At 43.8% G+C, this 22996-nt stretch overlaps 1 protein-coding gene across 4 annotated transcripts in view; it reads right to left on the minus strand.

Moving 5' to 3' along the window:
- LOC106585154 (mitogen-activated protein kinase kinase kinase kinase 3) overlaps window positions 1-22996 on the minus strand; it is a 117196-nt gene that overhangs the window by 62914 nt on the left and 31286 nt on the right. For 3 of the 4 annotated variants that reach the window (XM_014171069.3, XM_045705361.2, XM_082964065.1), the window contains 3 exons: window positions 21753-21810; window positions 872-962; window positions 234-298 (listed from right to left, as the gene is read on the minus strand). In XM_014171069.3, the coding sequence (XP_014026544.2) occupies window positions 234-298; window positions 872-962; window positions 21753-21810 (214 nt within the window). Of the gene's footprint in view, window positions 1-233; window positions 299-871; window positions 963-21752; window positions 21811-22996 lie in introns of those variants that run through there. The other variant, XM_082964066.1, reaches the window with a different exon arrangement.

A 22996-nucleotide genomic window follows, 5' to 3' on the forward strand; every position in this document is an offset into this window, starting at 1 on the left:
CCCCTGGGCCGTAGTATAAAGTAGTGTACTATAAAAGGGAATAGGGTGCCATTTGGGACGTACACCTAGTAAGAGGACATCTAGCTTGAGTGAGGAATTAGCTTAAACCATACACCGAAACGTATTGAATTTGGCTTGATCGAACAGGTTGAGCCATCATTTTCAAATGCTTGTGTGCGCGTGTGTATATGTGTGTGTGTGTTTGTGCACTGTATGTTGTTGTGTATGCTTACCGTGATATATGTCTTGTAGGGACCCTCCCCCGCAATATTCCATACATATCCATAATTTATCTCTCCTGTAAAGAGCAAAAGGAAACAAATTACATTATAATCGATACTGTACGGCTCAAAATAGTCTGAGTGAAAAGCAAAAGCAAAGAGGCGGGGTGGAGTCTGGGGGGGGGGGGGGCAGAGAGAGAGTATGGATGAATGCTTTTGGGAGTCTTTTTCTAGGTTGTGACACAGCATGATGCGGTTTGGCTATTAGGCCACAACTGCCCTCCGGCCAACCAATGCGTTAAAACTTCTCAAAATGGCCACCCTCCACCTCCCTCACCTCCCCTTGTCTTGAGCAGTTCAATACAAAGCATTTCCCCGGAGTTAGCAATTAGCCACATTGTTAGCATGCAACCGTTAGTGCGGCTTGGAACGGAGGCTCTGACCGTAGCTTGGCTGCAGTGGAGAACGACTATACGCTGAGCCTGTGTGTGTGTGTGTGTGTGTGTGTGTGTGTGTGTGTGTGTGTGTGTGTGTGTGTGTGTACTTCAAAGCCTGAGAGTGGCTGGGAAATGACTGAGCCAGGGCAGGGGTGGAGGAGGGAAGGGATGGTGGCGGAGGAAGCACGGGGTACGGCCCTTTAAATATGCTACCTTAAGTAACTGCCAAAGTAGGCCACGATGTTAGAATGCTTGCAGTCCTTCATCATGACGATTTCCTGCTGCACCACCACAAAGTCCTCTCCTGTGGAGAGACGGCAGACGTGAGGCAAGGTGAGAAGAGAGACAAATTAACATACGTACATAAACACACATTTATAAACACATACACACATAAATGTATACAAACTTGAATATGTTTTGTGTACACTACCGGTCAAAAGTTCTAGAACACCTACTCATTCAAGGGTTTTTCTTTCTTTTTACTATTTTCTACTTTGTAGAATAACAGTGAAGACATCAAAACTATGAAATAACACATATGGAATCATGTAGTAACCAAAAAAGTGTTAAACAAATCAAACATATTTTATATTTGAGATTCTTCAAATAGCCACCCTTAGCCTTGATGAGAGCTTTGCACACTCTTGGCATTCTTTGAAACAGCTTCATGAGGTAGTCACCTGGAATCCATTTCAATTAACAGGTGTGCCTTGTTAAAAGTTAATTTGTGGAATTTCTTTCCTTCTCAATGCGTTTCAGCCAATCAGTTGTGTTGTGACAAGGTAGGGGTGGTTACAGAAGATAGCCCTATTTGGTAAAGACCAAGTCCATATTATGGCAAGAACAGCTCAAATAAGCAAAGAGAAACGACAGTCCATCATTACTTTAAGATATGAAGGTCGGTCAATACGGAACATTTCAAGAACTTTGAAAGTGCAGTCGCAAGAGCCATCAAGCTCTATGATGAAACTAGCTCTCATGAGGACCGCCACAGAAATGGAAGACCCAGAGTTACCTCTGCTGCAGAGGATAAGTTCATTAGAGTTACCAGCCTCAGAAATTACAGCCCAAATAAATGCTTCACAGTGTTCAAGTGACAGACACATAAACATCAACTGTTCAGAGGAGACTCTGTGAATCAGGCCTTCATGGTCGAATTGCTGCAAAGAAACCACTACCAAAGAACACCAATAAGAAGAGACTTGCTTTGGCCAAGAAACACGAGCAATGGACATTAGACCGGTGGAAATTTGTCCTTTGGTCTGGAGTCCAAATTGGAGATTTTTGGTTCCAACCGCCGTGTCTTTGTGAGACGCGGAGTGCGAGAACGGATGATCTCTGCATGTGTATTTCCCACCGTAAAACATGGAGGAGGTGTTACGGTGTGGGGGTGCTTTGCTGGTGACACTGTCTGTGATTTACTTAGAATTCAAGACACACTTAACCAGCGTGTCCACCACAGCATTCTGCAGCGATACGCCATCCCATCTGGTTTGGGCTAAGTGGGACTATGATTTTTTTTCAACAGCACAATGACCCAACACACCTCCAGGCTGTGTACGGGCTATTTTACCAAGGAGGAGAGTGATGGAGTGCTGCCTCGGATGACCTGGCCTCCACAATCCCCCAACCTCAACCAAATTCAGATGGTTTGGGATGAGTCGGCCCGCAGAGTGAAGGAAAATGCTTTTCCAACAGTCTTGAAGGAGTTCCCACATATGCTGAGCACTTGTTGGCTCAGCATATGTGGAAACTCCTTCAAGACTGTTGGAAAAGCATTCCAGGTGAAGCTGGTTGAGAGAATGCCAAGAGTGTGCAAAGCTCAAAGCTCAAGGCAAAGGGTGGCTATTTGAAGAATCTCAAATTTAAAATACATTTTGATTTGTTTAACACTTTTTGGTTACTATATGATTCCATATGTGTTATTTCACAGTTTTGATGTCTTCACTACTATTTTACAATGTAGAAACTAAAGAAAAACCCTTGAATTAGTAGGTGTTCTAAAACTTTGGACAGTGTATGTCCACAATGAAACACTGAAACACTTTCAAAGGAACTTAAGCTGCTTCTACATGAATAAAATGGCATAAAATTTGTTTGAATTATATATATTTTTTATACAGACACGCTTGGACCACCTCAATGAACCAAAGCACTCTGACAAGACTAGTTGGGAACTTACAGAATGGGACAAAAAGTAAGCAGACAATTACAAACTGTGCAATAGTCTGCATACTGACCCGATGCGCAGAGATAATGGCTTGGAGGATTGATTTAGCAGAATCAATGCGTTATTTGTAATCTATGCTAGTCCCTTTTGATGAAGGCATCTGTCAAACCGGCAAAGCTATCGGTGCAAACTTTAAGCTACACACCTCCCAAATGAGGACCATACATCTCAGAATCAATGAGCCGCACGACGTCCAACTACGATCACTGAGGGGAATCAATTCCACAGATCATAATTACACAGGCTGGGAATATTCAGTTTGGCAGCTTGTCAACACCACCAGAAGGCCAGTGTTTCCTGACACTCAACGTTATTCTAATGCAGGGGAGTGCGATGGACTTGGAAACTGGGGATATAGAAACCAATAGAAGCTACGTTTTAGAGGCATGTCTCCTTGAGGTTGCACTCAAACACATGCACATGCACACCCACTCACAGATAAGAAATTATCTCAATGACAAGGCGGCAGTAAATAGCCCTTGATTAAAACCCACTGGGGATGCTTGCATTTCGATTTTAGCACTTCTGTCAATACGGGATGTGTGCCGCCCATTCAAACCCCGCACTCTCCATCAGCACTGTTGCTATGTCAGCGCATTTCTCCCAGGCAGAGCTATCGAGTGCAGCTCCACCCGATGCTTCTTCAGAGGGAGAAGCAGGGCACGTTTATTGGTTTTAACGAGAAATGACTGCCCATGAAGCTCTCCCTCGCCTTCGATTGGCCCAAGGGACGGAAGGCAGGGCCCGGTTGATTGGCTGATTGGGCGAGAATCACTTTTTTTTTCTCCGACAATGTCCCCTGGGGTTCGTGGACCTGACGGCGCCGATCTGGGCTGACCTTGATCTCTGGCTCGGATCTCAACATCTATAAGCATGTGCGTCATCTCATGCGCGGCGGGACAAATGCTTTGGAGGAGAGAGAGAGAGAGAACAAAGTCACTTTAGTGTGACTGCTGGCTTAATGATGGACGCTCCAGGCCTCATTAAAAAGCTGATCTATGTTTTTTTTTTTTTTTTTTTTACACCTCTCTCTCACCACTCTTCAATATTTCTAAGCCTGTCATTCGCTCTGCATTCAAAATCCCTTCTGTAGCCTCAATGAGAGATGAAAATAAATATGTATGCTGGTTTATGTAATGGCTCATTAAAATGTATGGAACATGCTAGATATGCAAGGCGAGGGTTGTGAATAGAGTTAGCGCCGCAGCAAAAAAAAGAAGCCCTATTAATAAAGTTTACACGGACCCTATGATGAATTAAATATCGGTGGGGGGGAGGGGGGTTTGCGGGTCTTTTTCTGCTTACGGCCCTCCTCCCGAGGGAGCGTCCCAGGATTCACTTTCAACAGTGACCAAGGTCAGATGGCCCTGGTGCTTCCTGTCGTGGTGAGCCTGTCCTTCTCCGGTGACGCAGTGACATTTTCCCAGTACGGAAGAGATTGGAGAGAGGGACTGACTGTGTAGGATACTCTGGTTGAAGTTTCCCCTAGGTACAGATCCAGGATTAGCGTCTCCTGCTCCAATTATAACCTTAACCATTAGTGGGGAAAAGGCTAAACTGACCCAAGATCACCGTCTAGGGGCATGTAGGACTGGGGGAGACGCCTACTACGGACTGCCATCACCTCTACGTGCTAATACCAAAGGAATGACTTTGGATAAACTCCTGCACACTTATCTCGAGCTTGCCAGAATGAGTCTTTGGACTCAAAACTATTTATAAATATGTTATATTTAGAACACAAGTGGAGATTTACTGGCTTATTACAGAGATGTAATGTTAGCTGAATTGCTTACTTTTTTTTAAAGTTAAGAACATGGCGTAACAATAACTCAAAAAGTATTTTATTTTTATTTTGTCATTAATTTAATCTTATGTATTCTTTTTGACCACAATATCCTACAAATACATGGAATTAAGTATTTATCTGCAGTTACAAAACAATGTTTAATAATTACATTCTGGTCACTAAGCACAAATATTGTAACTGTACGGACCAATGGTAGTTTTAATTTGGACTATTTAGCAAACAGTAGTGAATTTTTCCTTTCATCCAAGGTGACATGGAATAAAGCAGTGTACTAAGCAATAGGATGCCCCCTTTGGGATGCTCACATACGTTGACAGTAAGCAAGGACCTCATAATATGATCTCATGTTGGCTAATTGAACAGCAAATATTGGCAAATACCATGGGGGACTGGAAGCCATCAGGGTTGTGCTCATTAGGCACCAAACGGAAGAAAACGGAATTAAACAGAAACGCTCATTTTGGTTTTCCGTTGCAGGCCCTAATGAACAGGATCGAGATTTGGGGGAGGGAGCCTTGTGCAAACAGATTGGCTGCGTTGCAATCTATTGGAGCAGTTCCAAAGATCTTGGCAGCCTCTAACCCAGATTCTTGGACTGTACATGAACATCACGAAGCACAAGATGAATATAAAGCCTGGCAGCCAGCCCAAATGAAAATGAATTTATGACCGAGATGCCATTTGAAAATCAAACACAGATTAGAACAAATTGGAACAAGTCAAAAAAGCACATATTAAATGACTTATTTGAATTCTGCAGAGCATGCCACTAAAGCGAGATGAGCCAATTAGATCCCAGCAAACTGTTGCTAGGGAATATTAGTTGGGCTTGCATTGAAAGCATCTTTGGGAAACAGTTTTACATTTGAGATTGAAACAGACTGGCAGATATAACAAGGTGCTGAATATGGTGTCCAGCGTTGGTTAACTGTGACATTGTCACACCCTGGCCATAGAGAGGTTTTTATTCTCTATTTTGGTTAGGCCAGGGTGTGACTTAGTGTGGGCATTCTATGTTCCTTTTTCTATGTTTTGGTATTTCTTTGTTTTGGCCGGGTATGGCTCTCAATCAGGGACAGCTGTCTATCGTTGTCTCTGATTGGGAACCATACTTAGGTAGCCTTTTCCCACAGGGTTGGTGTGGGTAGTTGTTTTCTGTTTGGTGTGTTCACCTGACAGAGCTGTTGCGTTTTGTTCCACTTAGTTTTTTGTTTCAGTGTTCAGTTATAATAAACATCATGAACACGTACCACGCTGCGCTTTGGTCTACTCCTTCTTCCACAGACAACCGTTACAGACATGTTAGAGGGTGTTAGCCGCCCACCCATTATTTTGTCTTTTAACCCTTTTTCCTCCCCAATTTCATGGTATCCAATTGGTAGTTACAGTCTTGTCTCATCGCTGCAACTCCCGTACGGACTCGGGAGAGGCGAAGGTCGAGAGCCGTGCATCCACCAAAACACAACCCAGCCAAGCCGCACTGCTTCTTGACACAATGCCCACTTAACCCGGAAGCCAGCCGCACCAATGTGCCGGAGGAAACACCGTACACATGGCGACCGTGTCAGCGTGCACTGCGCCCGGCCCGCCACAGGAGTCGCTAGTGCGCGATGGGACAAGGACATCCCTGCCGGCCAAACCCTCCCCTAACCCGGACAATGCTGGGCCAATTGTGCGCCGCCCCATGAGACTCTCGATCACGGACGGCATGCGACAGAGCCTGAACTCTAACCCAGAATCTCTAGTGGCACAGCTAGCACAGCAATGCAGTGTCTTAGACCACTGCGCCATTCGGGTTGGCCCCAGCCGCTCACCCTTGGTGTGTCTGTGTGTTAGTCCACTCCACACACTATGATAGTTAATCACTCAGCCTATGTCTAGGCTACATAGGTTTCCATGGTCCTGGCATTGGCGACACGTCTTGAGCCATCGACCGTCACCAAGAAACACACTCATGGACACCATGGCGACATCTGTCAACAGTGCTTGCTGCCCTGGCCGTGATGCGTACTGACAAGCACCTCCATGTCACTCCACGCTGTCACAGTGGATTGTGGCACCTTCCCCTCGTCATGCCGCGCTGTTGGCATTTTAAGGAGATAGGGGAAAACCTTGGCCACATTAATGTTAGATGGGGTTCCTGCAGTGCGTTAGCGTGAATGGCTAATAAGAGACCTCCAGGCCGAAATCGACTGTATGTGGTCCACCTGATAAATCTGGGCACACACACACTCTCTCTCACTCTTTAAAGCTTCTGACCCCTTTCCAGCTCCAATTGTCACTGTCAATCTAGCAAACCATCAAAGCCATGTCTGGTGCATTCTCTACCTCTAATGTACTGTAAGAAGAAAATAATGCATTTAACCCATAGACATCCGCATGGGAAGTTCAAACAACATCAGAAACCCCATCTTGGACGTTGTCTTAAGCCCGTGGATGTGTCACAAATGATAAGTCCACTATTTTTAACCAGAGCCCAATGGGCCCTGGTCAAAAGTAGTTCACTGTATAGGGAATAGTCATTAGAGACGCAACCTTGAAGTGACTGGTATTCCCAACAACTTCACAGTACAGTGTTCTTTTATGATAAACTGACTCACACACCTAACATTGATGATCTTTCATAAAGATGGCCTTGAAAAAAGTGCCTTGAGCGACTACATGCAGAGGGCAAAATACACTCCTATTGGCCTATTGATTTGATTGATGCCTCGCACGTCCCTCTGCGCCAGTCCTGCATGTTAACTCCGTCACACAGGCCTCTGCATAGAAGATCATGTGATGTTGTATAGAATATGGTTCTATGGAACTCATTAATGAACATTTAAAGATATGGGGCATATTAGTTGTATTACAATCCACACCTGTTTAAGATTAAAGGGATAGTTCACCCAAATTACAAAATGTCTTATTTGTTTCCTTACCCTGAACGCAGTCTATGCCATGGACAATGAGACTGTAAGAACTGCTCACAAGGTAAGGTTACAAATATGTCATTTGGCTTACTATCCCTTTAAATAAATAAAACATGGTTTACAATCAGCTGTGGATGATAACACAACTGACACAAATCAAATGTTAGAAATGACCATGGCATGAGCACAACCTAAGAATATGCCACAAATAAACCCCAAATCAATTCCTGTTATTGTAGAATTATGCAGTGTCCTTACAAGAATAGACACACGAAGGGAGGGAGAGGGAAGTTGCAGCAAATCAATAGTGCCTATTAAAGTTAAAAGCGCTACGACAGAGGTCCCCTAGTCCAAAAGCCTTGCAGAAATACTCTAGTCTTGAGTGTCAATACTAAAGCAGCTTCCCAAATGGCACCCTATTCCCTATGTAGTGCACGATTATTTCGTTTTTTCTAAAAAGGGAATAGGGTGCCATTTGGGACACACCCCAAAAGCAAGACAGGAGCTGTCACAGCGGATATGGTAAAGAGGTGGTTTGACATTAAAAGGAGAGGATTGGTACAGTCAGGGGGCGGTTCAATGCTGACTGACCCCTCAACCTTCCGCCCAAGAATAGCTTTGGTTGTTGAAGAACATACTCACATACAAGGACAACAACACACACGGCCACACGTGCACACATTAGAGGTCGACCGATTATGATTTTTCAACGCCGATACCAATTATTGGAGGACCAAAAAAAGCCGATACCGATTAAAAATCGGCCAATTTTTTTAATGTATTTATTTGTTATAATGACAATTACAACAATACTGAATGAACACTTATTTTAACTTAATATAATACATCAATAAAATCAATTTAGCCTCAAATAAATAATGAAACATGTTCAATTTGGTTTAAATAATGCAAAAACAAAGTGTTGGAGAAGAAAGTAAAAGTGCAATATGTGCCATGTAAAAAAGCTAACGTTTAAGTTCCTTGCTCAGAACATGAGACCATATGAAAGCTGGTGGTTCCTTTAACATGAGTCTTCAATATTCCCAGGTAAGAAGTTTTAGGTTGTAGTTATTATAGGAATTATAGGACTATTTCTCTCTATACAATTTGTATTTCATATACCTTTGACTATTGGATGTTCTTATAGGCACTTTATTATTGCCAGTGTAACAGTATAGCTTCCGTCCCTCTCCTCGCTCCTACCTGGGCTCGAACCAGGAACACATCGACAACAGCCACCCTCGAAGCAGCGTTACCCATGCAGAGCAAGGGAAACAACTACTCCAAGTCTCAGAGCGAGTGACGTTTGAAACGCTATTAGCGCGCACCCGGCTAACTAGCTAGCCATTTCACATCGGTTACACCAGCCTAATCTTGGGAGTTGACAGGCTTGAAGTCATAAACAGCGCAATGCATTGCGAAGGGCTGCTGGCAAACGCACGAAAGTGCTGTTTCAATGAACGCTTACGAGCCTGCTGCTGCCTACCATCGCTCAGTCAGACTGCTCTATCAAATCATAGACTTAATTATAATATAATAACACACAGAAATACGAGCCTTAGGTCATTAATATGGTCGAATCCGGAAACTATCATCTCGAAGACAAAACGTTTATTCTTTCAGTGAAATACGGAACCGTTCCATATTTTATCTAACGGGTGGCATCCCTAAGTCTAAATATTCCTGTTACATTGCACAACCTTCAATGTTATGTCATAATTACGTAGAATTCTGGCAAATTAGTTCGCAACGAGCCAGGTGGCCCAAACTGTTGCATATACCCTGACTCTGCGTGCAATGAACGCAAAATGACACAATTTCACCTGGTTAATATTGCCTGCTAACCTGGATTTCTTTTAGCTAAATATGCAGGTTTAAAAATATATACTTCTGTGTATTGATTTTAAGAAAGGCATTGATGTTTATGGTTAGGTACAGTCGTGCAACGATTGTGTTTTTTTCGCAAATGTGCTTTTGTTAAATCATCCCCCGTTTGGCGAAGTCAGCTGTCTTTGTTAGGAAGAAAGTCTTCACAGTTCGCAACGAGCCAGGCGGCCAAAACTGCTGCATATACCCTGACTCTGTTTGCAAGAGAAGTGACACATTTTCCCTAGTTAAAAGAAATTCATGTTAGCAGGCAATATTAACTAAATATGCAGGTTTAAAAATATATACTTGTGTATTGATTTTCAGAAAGGCATTGATGTTTATGGTTGGAGCAACGTGTACCTAAGCGATTATATGCAACGTAGGACAGGCTAGATAAACTAGTAATATCATCAACCATGTGTAGTGTCACAAAAAGTGTCGTGTTGAATTGACCAAACTGCAGCGGGTATGTGGATACTCATTCTTTTAATGAAAAAAACACAAAGCATCCACAGGAAAAACCAAACAATAAACGATACTCACGACCAAACAGTGTGGCAGGCTAAACAAGCAGTGCTCACAAACAATTACCCACAAACACACAGACAAACACACCCTACTAATTTAGGACTCCCAATCAAAGGCAACTCAACACACCTGCCTGCAATTGGGAGTCCAATCCCAATTAACTCTACATAGAAAACAAACCTAGAACCTATACCCACAACTCACTAACTAAACCTAGAAATACATAAACACAGAGCAGTGCCCAAAACCCCCGGAATACATAAATAAAACAACCTACACCACCACCCCAAACCATATAAAACAAATACCCTCTGCCACATCCTGACCAAACTCCAACAACAAATAACTTTTAACTGGTCAGGACGTGACATGTAGTTAACTAGTGATTATGATTGATTGATTGTTTTTTATGAGGTACGTTTAATGCTAGCTAGCAACTTACCTTGGCTTCTTACTGGATTCGCGTAACATGCAGGCTCCTCGTGAAGTGCAATGTAAAGCAGGTGGTTAGAGCGTTGGACTAGTTAACAGTAAGGTTGCAAGATTGAATCCCCGAGCTGACAAGGTAAAAATCTGTCGTTCTGCCTGAACAAGGCAGTTAACCCACCGTTCCTAGGGCGTCATTGAAAATAAGAATGTGTTCTTAACTGACTTGCCTAGTTAAATAAAGGTTAAAAAAAATAAAAAATAAAAATCCGATTGTTATGAAAACTTGAAATCGGCCCTAATTAATCGGCCATTCCGATTAAATCGGTCGACCTCTAGCACACATACACACAAAATTATGAAAGTCAACATTGGATAACAACAGATGTAGGAACTTCATTTGAGCCAGTTTGCTACAGCAGACAAATAATCCTGCAGCAACAGGATTTTTTAATATTTTATGTGGATTATAATTAATGGACATTTTCATAGGGGTTGATACATTTTTTGTAAGGGAAAATGAAGTCAAATGTCAAAGTGGAAATTACAAACTTCAGAAGCCTTTTTAAAAACCTCAAATACACCACAAGTTTTAAATGTCCTGTACTGTAGGAATGTACTCTTGCAACAGGGTATTCAAATCAAGATCCTATTCTGTACTGTATATTTAACGGACTGCCTGAAAGTTGAATATTAGTGGTCATATACATACACACAAGCGTGCTTCGCACAAGCAGAGGCTGCTTCCTGTCTGAACTCTTACCATCCGCAACATCAGATAGTAGACCACAAGCCTCAGACTGCATATCTGTACACACACACGCACGCACGCACAGATAACCGCACCCATGCCCGTACACACATGTGCACACACACTCACACACAGTCCATCAAGCCTACCACCTGCTGACTGTCAGTCTAATAAGCCAAACTCAAAGTGAATCCCTGTTGATACATAGAAAGAAAAAGTAAGTAAACATTTCTTTAGTCTAGCCTAGCCTACACCCACCAGTTCCCACCCCCTGGGTTGGTTTGACTATAGCAGCAACAGTTAACTGTAAAATTATTATGAAAGTCAACTAAGACCAAAATGTTAAGAAGATGTATTGAATCGTTGTTTGATTCGGATTCTAATAGCACCATACCTATTAGAGTCAGTAAAATACCAATACAATATCATATGACTGTACAGAATGGGATGTTCTAAACTCCACATTGACCCCTAGCCACCCATTTGTAGATCTGAAATAATTGGACTGGATAGGTATAAGCAATAAGGTAATAGCTCCACTTTGTCGTCAAATGTTTTCGTGATATTGCTTATATCTATCCGAACCTCTCAGATATCATATTAAGAGGTGTTAGGGCTATCGGTTGATTTGAAATTAGTGTTATACGTAGCTCAAAAGTAGGGATGCACGATAGAGGTCGACCGATTAATCAGAATGGCAGATTAATTAGGGCCAATTTCAAGTTTTCATAACAATCGGTAATCGGCATTTTTGGTCACCGATTACATTGCACTCCACAAGGAGACTGCGTGGCAGGCTGACTACCTGTTACGCGAGTGCAGCAAGGAGCCAAGGTAAGTTTCTAGCTAGCATTAAACGTATCTTATGAAAACTAGTGATTATGTTAAGATTGATTGGTTAACACCTCTTACATCTAGACGTTCCGCTAGCGGAACACCTGCTCCAATATCCAATGATAGGCATGGCGCGAATTACAAATTCCTCAAAAATACAAAAACTTCAATTTTTCAAACATATGACTATTTCACAGCATTTTAAAGACAAGACTCTCCTTTATCTAACCACACTGTCCGATTTCAAAAAGGCTTTACAGCGAAAGCAAAACATTAGATTATGTCAGCAGAGTACCAAGCCAGAAATAATCAGACACCCATTTTTCAAGCTAGCATATAATGTCACATAAACCCAGAAGACAGCTAAATGCAGCACTAACCTTTGATGATCTTCATCAGATGACACACCTAGGACATTATGTTATACAATACATGCATGTTTTGTTCAATCAAGTTCATATTTATATCAAAAAACAGCTTTTTACATTAGCATGTGACGTTCAGAACTAGCATACCCCCCGCAAACATCCGGGGAATTTACTAACAATTTACTAAATTACTCACGATAAACGTTCACAAAAAGCATAACAATTATTTTAAGAATTATAGATACAGAACTCCTCTATGCACTCGGTGAAAGCACATTTTGCAATATTCTAAGTACATAGCCCAGCCATCACGGGCTAGCTATTTAGACACCCGGCAAGTTTAGCCTTCACCAAAATCAGATTTACTATTATAAAAGTTTGATTACCTTTTGTTGTCTTCGTCAGAATGCACTCCCAGGACTGCTACTTCAATAACAAATGTTGGTTTGGTCCAAAATAATCCATCGTTATATCCGAATAGCGGCGTTTTGTTCGTGCGTCCCAGACACTATCCGAAATGGTAAATCAGGGTCGCGCGCATGGCGCAATTCGTGACAAAAAAAATCTAAATATTCCATTACCGTACTTCGAAGCATGTCAACCGCTGTTTAAAATCAATTTTTATGCAATTTATCTCGTAAAAAAGCGATAATATTCCGACCGGGAATCTCCTTTTCGGCAAACAGAGGAAAAAAATCACAAAGACGGGGGCGGCCAGGGCACGCGCCTAAGCCCACAGTCCCTTGATCGGCCACTTGAGAAAGGCGATAATGTGTTTCAGCCTGGGGCTGGGATGACGACATTCAGGTCTTTCCCGGGCTCTGAGCGCCCATGGAAGACGTAGGAAGTGTCACGTTAGAGCAGAGATCCTTTGTAAAAGATAGAGATGGCAAAGAAGTTCAAGAAATGGTCAGACAGGCCACTTCCTGTAAAGGAATCTCTCAGGTTTTGACCTGCCATTTGAGTTCTGTTATACTCACAGACACCATTCAAACAGTTTTAGAAACTTTGGAGTGTTTTCTATCCAAAGCCAATAATTATATGCATATTCTAGTTACTGGGCAGGAGTAGTAACCAGATTAAATCGGGTACGTTTTTTATCCAGCCGTGAAAATACTGCCCCCTAGCCATAACAGGTTAACTACACACGGTAGAGGATATTACTAGTTTATCTAGCTTGTCCCGCCTTGCATATAATCGATGCGGTGCCTGTTAATTTCTCATCGAATCACAGCCTACTTCGCCAAACGGGTTATGATTTAACAAGCACATTCGCGAAAAAAGCACTGTCGTTGCACCAATGTGTACCTAACCATAAACATCAATGGCTTTCTTAAAATCAATACACAAGTATAGATTTTTAAACCTGCATATTTAGTTAATATTGAATACTAACATGAATTTCTTTTAACTAGGGAAATTGTGTCACTTTTCTTGCGTTCTGTGCAAGCAGAGTCAGGGTATATGCAGCAGTTTGGGCTACCTGGCTTGTTGCGAACAGTGTGAAGACCATTTCTTCCTAACAAAGACAGTAATTAATTTGCCAGAATTGTACATAATCATGACATAACATTGAAGGTCGTGCAATGTAACAGCAATATTTCGATTTAGGGATGCCACCCATTAGATAAAATACGGAACGCTTCCATATTTCACTGAAAGAATAAACGTTTTGTTTTCGAAATGATAGTTTCCGGATTTGACCGAATTAATGACCTAAGGCTCGTATTTCTGTGTGTTATTATATTATAATTAAGTCTACGATTTGATATTTGATAGAGCAGTCTGACTGAGCGGTGGTAGGCAGCAGCAGGCTCGTAAGCATTCATTCAAACAGCACATTCCTGCATTTGCAAGCATCTCGTCGCAGTGCTTCAAGCACAGCGCTGTTTATGACTTCAAGCCTATCAACTCCCGAGATTAGGCTGGCAATACTATAGTGCCTATAAGAACATCCAATAGTCAGAGGTATATGAAATACAAATGGTATAGAGAGAAAAAGTCCTATAATTCCTATAATAACTACAGCCTAAAACTTCTTACCTGGAAATATTGAAGACTCATGTTAAAAGGAACCACCAGCTTCTCAGGTTCTGAGCAAGGAACTTAAACGTTAGCTTTTTTTACATCCAAAATTTTGTTTTTGCATTATTCAAACCAAATTGAACATGTTTGAACATGTTTGTTTGAGACTAAATTGATTTTATTGATGTATTATATTAAGTTAAAATAAAAGTGTTCATTCAGTATTGTTGTAATTGTCATTATTACAAATATATATATATTTGTAATAATAACAATTACAACAATACTGAATGAACACTTATTTATTGATTATTTTTATTGATTATTTTTGTGTGATTTTGTTGTCAGCACATTCAACTATGTAAAGAAAAAAGTATTTAATAAGATTATTTATTTCATTCAGATCTAGGATGTGTTGTTTAAGTGTTCCCTTTATTTTTTTGAGCAGTGTATATATATACTGCTCAAAAAAATAAAGGGAACACTAAAATAACACATCCTGGATCTGAATGAATGAAATAATCTTATTAAATACTTTTTTCTTTACATAGTTGAATGTGCTGACAACAAAATCACACAAAAATAATCAATGGAAATCCAATTTATCAACCCATGGAGGTCTGGATTTGGAGTCACACTCAAAATTAAAGTGGAAAACCACACTACAGGCTGAAACAACTTTGATGTAATGTCCTTAAAACAAGTCAAAATGAGGCTCAGTAGTGTGTGTTGCCTCCACGTGCCTGTATTACATTTACATTTAAGACATTTAGCAGACGCTCTTATCCAGAGCGACTTACAAATTGGTGCATTCACCTTATAATATCCAGTGGAACAACCACTTTAAAATAGTGCATCTAAATCTTTTAAGGGGGGGGGGGGGGGTTAGAAGGATTACTTTATCCTATCCCAGGTATTCCTTAAAGAGGTGGGGTTTCAGGTGTCTCCGGAAGGTGGTGATTGACTCCGCTGTCCTGGCGTCGTGAGGGAGCTTGTTCCACCATTGGGGTGCCAGAGCAGCGAACAGTTTTGACTGGGCTGAGCGGGAACTGTGCTTCCTCAGAGGTAGGGAGGCGAGCAGGCCAGAGGTGGATGAACGCAGTGCCCTTGTTTGGGTGTAGGGCCTGATCAGAGCCTGAAGGTACGGAGGTGCCGTTCCCCTCACAGCTCCGTAGGCAAGCACCATGGTCTTGTAGCGGATGCGAGCTTCAACAGGAAGCCAGTGGAGAGAGCGGAGGAGCGGGGTGACGTGAGAGAACTTGGGAAGGTTGAACACCAGACGGGCTGCGGCGTTCTGGATGAGTTGTAGGGGTTTAGTGGCACAGGCAGGGAGCCCAGCCAACAGCGAGTTGCAGTAATCCAGGCGGGAGATGACAAGTGCCTGGATTAGGACCTGCGCTGCTTCCTGTGTGAGGCAGGGTCGTACTCTGCGAATGTTGTAGAGCATGACCCTACAGGATCGGGTCACCGCCTTGATGTTAGTGGAGAACGACAGGGTGTTGTCCAGGGTCACGCCGAGGCTCTTAGCACTCTGGGAGGAGGACACAAGGGAGTTGTCAACCGTGATGGCGAGATCATGGAACGGGCAGTCCTTCCCCGGGAGGAAGAGCAGCTCCGTCTTGCCGAGGTTCAGCTTGAGGTGGTGATCCGTCATCCACACTGATATGTCTGCCAGACATGCAGAGATGCGATTCGCCACCTGGTTGTCAGAAGGGGGAAAGGAGAAGATTAATTGTGTGTCGTCTGCATAGCAATGATAGGAGAGACCATGTGAGGATATGACAGGGCCAAGAGACTTAGTGTATAGCGAGAATAGGAGAGGGCCTAGAACAGAGCCCTGGGGGACACCAGTGGTGAGAGCACGTGGTGCGGAGACAGATTCTCGCCACGCCACCTGGTAGGAGCGACCTGTCAGGTAGGACGCAATCCAAGCGTGGGCCGCGCCGGAGATGCCCAGCTCGGAGAGGGTGGAGAGGAGGATCTGATGGTTCACAGTATCAAAGGCAGCAGATAGGTCTAGAAGGATGAGAGCAGAGGAGAGAGAGTTAGCTTTAGCAGTGCGGAGAGCCTCCGTGACACAGAGAAGAGCAGTCTCAGTTGAATGCCCAGTCTTGAAACCTGACTGATTAGGATCAAGAAGGTCATTCTGAGAGAGATAGCAGGAGAGCTGGCCAAGGACGGCACGTTCAAGAGTTTTGGAGAGAAAAGAAAGAAGGGATACTGGTCTGTAGTTGTTGACAGAGGGATCGAGTGTAGGTTTTTTCAGAAGGGGTGCAACTCTTGCTCTCTTGAAGACGGAAGGGACGTAGCCAGCGGTCAAGGATGAGTTGATGAGCGAGGTGAGGTAGGGGAGAAGGTCTCCGGAAATGGTCTGGAGAAGAGAGGAGGGGATAGGGTCAAGTGGGCAGGTTGTTGGGCGGCCGGCCGTCACAAGACGCGAGATTTCATCTGGAGAGAGAGGGGAGAAAGAGGTCAAAGCATAGGGTAGGGCAATGTGAGCAGGACCAGCGGTGTCGTTTGACTTAGCAAACGAGGATCGGATGTCGTCAAGCTTCTTTTCAAAATGGTTGACGAAGTCATCCGCAGAGAGGGAGGGGAGGGGGGGGGGGGGAGGAGGATTCAGGAGGGAGGAGAAGGTAGCAAAGAGCTTCCTAGGGTTAGAGGCAGATGCTTGGAATTTAGAGTGGTAGAAAGTGGCTTTAGCAGCAGAGACAGAAGAGGAAAATGTAGAGAGGAGGGAGTGAAAGGATGCCAGGTCCGCAGGGAGGCGAGTTTTCCTCCATTTCCGCTCGGCTGCCCGGAGCCCTGTTCTGTGAGCTCGCAGTGAGTCGTCGAGCCACGGAGCAGGAGGGGAGGACCGAGCCGGCCTGGAGGATAGGGGACAGAGAAAATCAAAGGATGCAGAGAGGGAGGAGAGGAGGGTTGAGGAGGCAGAATCAGGAGATAGGTTGGAGAAGGTTTGAGCAGAGGGAAGAGATGATAGGATGGAAGAGGAGAGAGTAGCGGGAGAGAGAGAGCGAAGGTTGGGACGGCGCAATACCATCCGAGTAGGGGCAGAGTGAGAAGTGTTGGATGAGAGCGAGAGGGAAAAGGATACAAGGTAGTGGTCAGAGACTTGGAGGGGAGTTGCAATGAGATTAGTGGAAGAACAGCATCTAGTAAAGATGAGGTCAAGCGTATTGCCTGCCTTGTGAGTAGGGGGGGAAGGTGAGACGGTGAGGTCAAAAGAGGAGAGGAGTGGAAAGAAGGAGGCAGAGAGGAATGAGTCAAAGGTAGACGTGGGGAGGTTAAAGTCACCCAGAACTGTGAGAGGTGAGCCATCCTCAGGAAAGGAACTTATCAAGGCGTCAAGCTCATTGATGAACTCTCCAAGGGAACCTGGAGGGCGATAAATGATAAGGATGTTAAGCTTGAAAGGGCTGGTAACTGTGACAGCATGGAATTCAAATGAGGAGATAGACAGATGGGTCAGGGGAGAAAGAGAGAATGTCCACTTGGGAGAGATGAGGATTCCAGTGCCACCACCCCGCTGGCTCGATGCTCTAGGGGTATGCGAGAACACGTGGGCAGACGAGGAGAGAGCAGTAGGAGTAGCAGTGTTATCTGTGGTAATCCATGTTTCCGTCAGCGCCAGGAAGTCTAGGGACTGGAGGGTAGCATAGGCTGAGATGAACTCAGCCTTGTTGGCCGCAGACCGGCAGTTCCAGAGGCTGCCGGAGATCTGGAACTCCACGTGGGTCGTGCGCGCTGGGACCACCAGGTTAGAGTGGCAGCGGCCACGCGGTGTGGAGCGTTTGTATGGCCTGTGCAGAGGGGAGAGAACAGGGATAGACAGACACATAGTTGACAAGCTACAGAAGAGGCTACGCTAATGCAAAGGAGATTGGAATGACAAGTGGACTACACGTCTCGAATGTTCAGAAAGTTAAGCTTACGTTGCAAAAATCTTATTGTCTAAAAATGACGAAAATGATACAGTACTGCTGGCTGGTGGAGTAGGCTAGGTAGCAGTGGCTGCGTTGTTGACTTTGAACGTGTAGCTGGCTAGGTAACCTCGATAGTTTCAGTACTACACCTTGTCATGATACAAAAGCAACTTTGTAGCTAGCGAACATAACACTAATCAAGACGTTCCTTTGTAATGTATTTAGTTTCTACAATGCTGCTCGTCGGTAATAGTTGGCTGGGTTTGGAAAAATGGCGTCGCGGGGGACGGAAATAGCTGGCTAGCTAACCTCGATAATTACTAAACTACACAATTATCAAGCTATGACAAAGACAACTATGTAGCTAGCTAGCTAACACTGCACTAGTCAAATCGTTCCGTTGTAAAGTATTAGTATCTACAGCGCTGCTAGTCGGTAACGGTTGGCTAGCTAGCAGTGGGTTAATGATGACTAGGTGTGTTGACTAAGTCTGGTGTCGCATCGCGGCTGGCTAGCTAGCCTCGATAATTACTCTAAACAATTATCTTAGATGCAAAGACAGCAAAGACAACTATGTAGCTGGCTAACTAACACTAACACTACACTAATCAAGTCGTTCCGTTGTAATGTAATAGTTTCTACAGTGCTGCTAGTCGGTAGAAGTTGGCTGGTTGGCTAGCTAGCAGTGTTGACTAGCTAGCTAGCAGTGATGACTACGTTAGGAGGACGAAGATAGCTAACCTCGATAATTACTCTAATTACTCTAAACTACACAATTATCTTTGATACAAAGACGACTATGTAGCTAGCTAAGAAAAATTGCTCAGATCAAACAAATCAAACCGTTGTAATGTAATGAAGTGTAATATTACCTGTGGAGCGAAGCGTAGTGCGACTGCTCGCTCCAAACCAGAAGACCTCCCTACAATGCCTGGGCATGCTCCTGATGAGGTGGCGGATGGTCTCCTGAGGGATCTCCTCCCAGACCTGGGCTAAAGCATCCGCCAACTCCTGGACAGTCTGTGGTGCAACGTGGTGTTGGTGGATGGAGCGAGACATGATGTCCCAGATGTGCTCAATTGGATTCAGGTCTGGGGAATGGGCGGGCCAGTCCATAGCATCAATGCCTTCCTCTTGCAGGAACTGCTGACACACTCCAGCCACATGAGGTCTAGCATTGTCTTGCATTAGGAGGAACCCAGGGCCAACCGCACCAGCATATGGTCTCACAAGGGGTCTGAGGATCTCATCTCGGTATCTAATGGCAGTCAGGCTACCTCTGGCGAGCACATGGAGGGCTGTGCGGCCCCTCAAAGAAATGCCACCCCACACCATGACTGACCCACCGCCAAAACGGTCATGCTGGAGGATGTTGCAGCCAGCAGAACATTCTCCACGGCGTCTCCAGACTCTGTCACGTGCTCAGTGTGAACCTGCTTTATCTGTGAAGAGCACAGGGCGCCAGTGGCGAATTTGCCAATCTTGGTGTTCTCTGGCAAATGCCAAACGTCCTGCACGGTGTTGGGCTGTAAGCACAACCCCCACCTGTGGACGTCGGGCCCTCATACCACGCTCATGGAGTCTGTTTCTGACCGTTTGAGCAGACACATGCACATTTGTGGCCTGCTGGAGGTCATTTTGCAGGGCTCTGGCAGTGCTCCTCCTGCTCCTCCTTGCACAAAGGTGGAGGTAGCGGTCCTGCTGCTGGGTTGTTGCTCTCCTACGGCCTCCTCCACGTCTCCTGATGTACTGGCCTGTCTCCTGGTAGCGCCTCCATGCTCTGGACACTACGCTGACAGACACAGCAAACCTTCTTGCCACAGCTCGCATTGATGTGCCATCCTGGAAGAGCTGCACTACCTGAGCCACTTGTGTGGGTTGTAGACTCCGTCTCATGCTACTACTAGAGTGAAAGCACCGCCAGCATTCAAGTGACCAAAACATCAGCCAGGAAGCATAAGAACTGAGAAGTGGTCTGTGGTCACCACCTGCCGAACCACTCCTTTATTGGGGGTGTCTTGCTAATTGCCTATAATTTCCACCTGTTGTCTATTCCATTTGCACAACAGCATGTGAAATTTATTGTCAATCAGTGTTGCTTCCTAAGTGGACAGTTTGATTTCACAAAAGTGTGATTGACTTGGAGTTACATTGTGTTGTTTAAGTGTTTCCTTTATTTTTGTTGAGCAGTATATATATATATATATATATATATATATAAGAAGTTAAGGTTGCATTTTCACATGTAGCAAACATCCTTAGAAAATGTATAGATGATGAAAAATGGAACCACAGGAGGTTAGTGGCACTATTATTATTATGAGCTGTCTTTCCCTCTGCAGATTCCTGTGAACAGAACATCACTCCCAAACTAATTCAAACATCACTTACATATGATCAATTCAACCTCAATAGATTACCTAACCAATCCACTTATCATAGCCAAGGGACAGAAATGGGTTTAGGCTAAAATTTGGTCAGATAGCATCCGAGAGCTAGTTTGCTATTATTCCCACATACGGAAGCAACAGAACAGAATGCAGTTTAGAGATTGCAAGCTGATAACGTGCTATTCATAGCAGAATGCAATTGTGCAACTGACTGGTGACAAACTATCACCAAACACAAACCAACTATAATTAGGCTGTTTTATGGTAGCAATTATGACTAACTGTGGATCAATGAGTTAGCCTGCTAATGCTAACTAAGAAGAACACTACAATAAAAATTGCTTTTTTGGATTGTTAGACATCACCTCTATAGGTTATTGGTGTAGTGAGTCAGTTGACCTATACCTCGCCTTGTTTATCCTTATGAAAAAGGATATGTGTGTGGGGGGAGGGAGGGGGTCAGAATTAGGGTTGCAAAATTCTGGTAATTTTCCCAAAATTCCCAGGTTTTTCAGATACCCTGGTTGGAAGATTCCCGGAATAAGGTATTTTTTTAACCCTATTCTGAATATTTTGGGTTAATGCTGGGCTAGAATAAAAACGTGACACATTATATGGTAGGTATGATGCAGATGCCTTTTACACTAATAAGGCCAGTGTGTGGCCTATACAGGATTTAAACCCGCAACTCTACTGTAAACAACATGCTCCAACCAACATAACCACTAATGTTATGCTCTCACTTGGTCATAATATACTGTATGCATATGGCCTGGGGCATTCAGGTGGGCTTCATTTGCATAACACTTTTGTATTTTGCCTAGGGTCTTAAGTCAATTCCTCCAAATGTTTAGTGGGTCTCATAAACAGGCACAGTAATGACTGGAGAAGTAGGATGGTGGGGGAGAGAAGATTTAAGTGAGTCAAATGGAATAATAGGACAGTCTAGCTGATCCTAGATCTGTACGTAGGGGAAACTTAACCCCAGAGTGTGAGAAGAGGGAGGCAAAGATTCTTACCGGGCTCCAGTTTGATGACCTTGATGGCCGCCAGCTCCCCTGTGGTGACGTGCCGAGCCTGGAAGACAAACAAGACAGAGGGTGAGCACATCGACCAGTCTCCAAAAACACACACAGAAAGCCACGGGCGATCGATGAAGAGCTGACCAAGAGCACACCTTAAGAAGGACGTGTTTTGACGTTTTTATCTGAATATTAAATCATTTCTGGGTAACAATTAAGTACCTTACCGTGATCGTTTTTAATTAAAATGGTCAAAAAGAAACAAAAATATTTTCTAAGCAAAGAGCAATTTCTCAAGCAAGAATTTTGCTAGGACTGTCGAGGAATGGTCTGAGTTGGGAGAGGAAAACTGAAAACTAGCTGTTACTGGTAGACCGATTTGAAACTGTATTTCTTATTGGTCTATTAACTAATTATCTGCCTGGTGATGACACCAGGTAGGCCAAAACTCCATCCCACGAAAACAGGCTGAAATTTCACAGTATTATTCCAACCTCATAGTATGGAAATATATATAAAACACAGGAAATCACATTTGACTGCACTGGGCCTTTAAATAGCTACAGATAAAACTTGAATAGTCATGATGACTCCAGTTTCTCGAGATTCTGGTCTAATGAGACTACTGTCTATTCAGTTTTTTTATCCCAACCTGTCTAGTGAGGAATTGTCAGTCACAAGGAAACTAATGTGTCATGTGTTCAGTGAAAAGATATTCAAGTCATTATGGACTGAAAACCACCATGTGGTCATTCAGGATCAGGGAATCATCATTTCGATAATACGTGAATTTTATTGTGGAGAAATGCAATAAGCCTACCTTCAATACAGGTTATTACCAGACGGGAAAATCAAAACACAGAAAATAAGCAATCAAACAAGCGAAATGTCAGTATAGAGACAAAGAGTCGCCGCAATTCAACGGCTCAGACATGAGTCGTATGTGGCAGGGTCTACAGGCAATCACGGATTACAAAAGGAAAACCAGCCACATCATGGACACCGACGTCTTGCTTCGAGACAAACTAAACTTTGCACGCTGTGAGGATAATAAAGTGCCACCGACGCGACCCGCTAACAAGGACTGTGGGCTCTCCTTCTCCGTGGCCAACGTGAGTAAGACATTTTAACGTGTTAACCCTCGCAAGACGGCCAGCCCAGACGGCATCCCTAGCCGCGTCCTCAGAGCATGCACAGACCAGCTGGCTGGTGTGTTTACGGACATATTCAATCTCTCCCTA

This window comes from Salmo salar, chromosome 02 (assembly GCF_965601325.2).
Source record: "Salmo salar chromosome 02, fSalSal1, whole genome shotgun sequence".
Taxonomy (NCBI): Eukaryota; Metazoa; Chordata; class Actinopteri; order Salmoniformes; family Salmonidae; genus Salmo; species Salmo salar.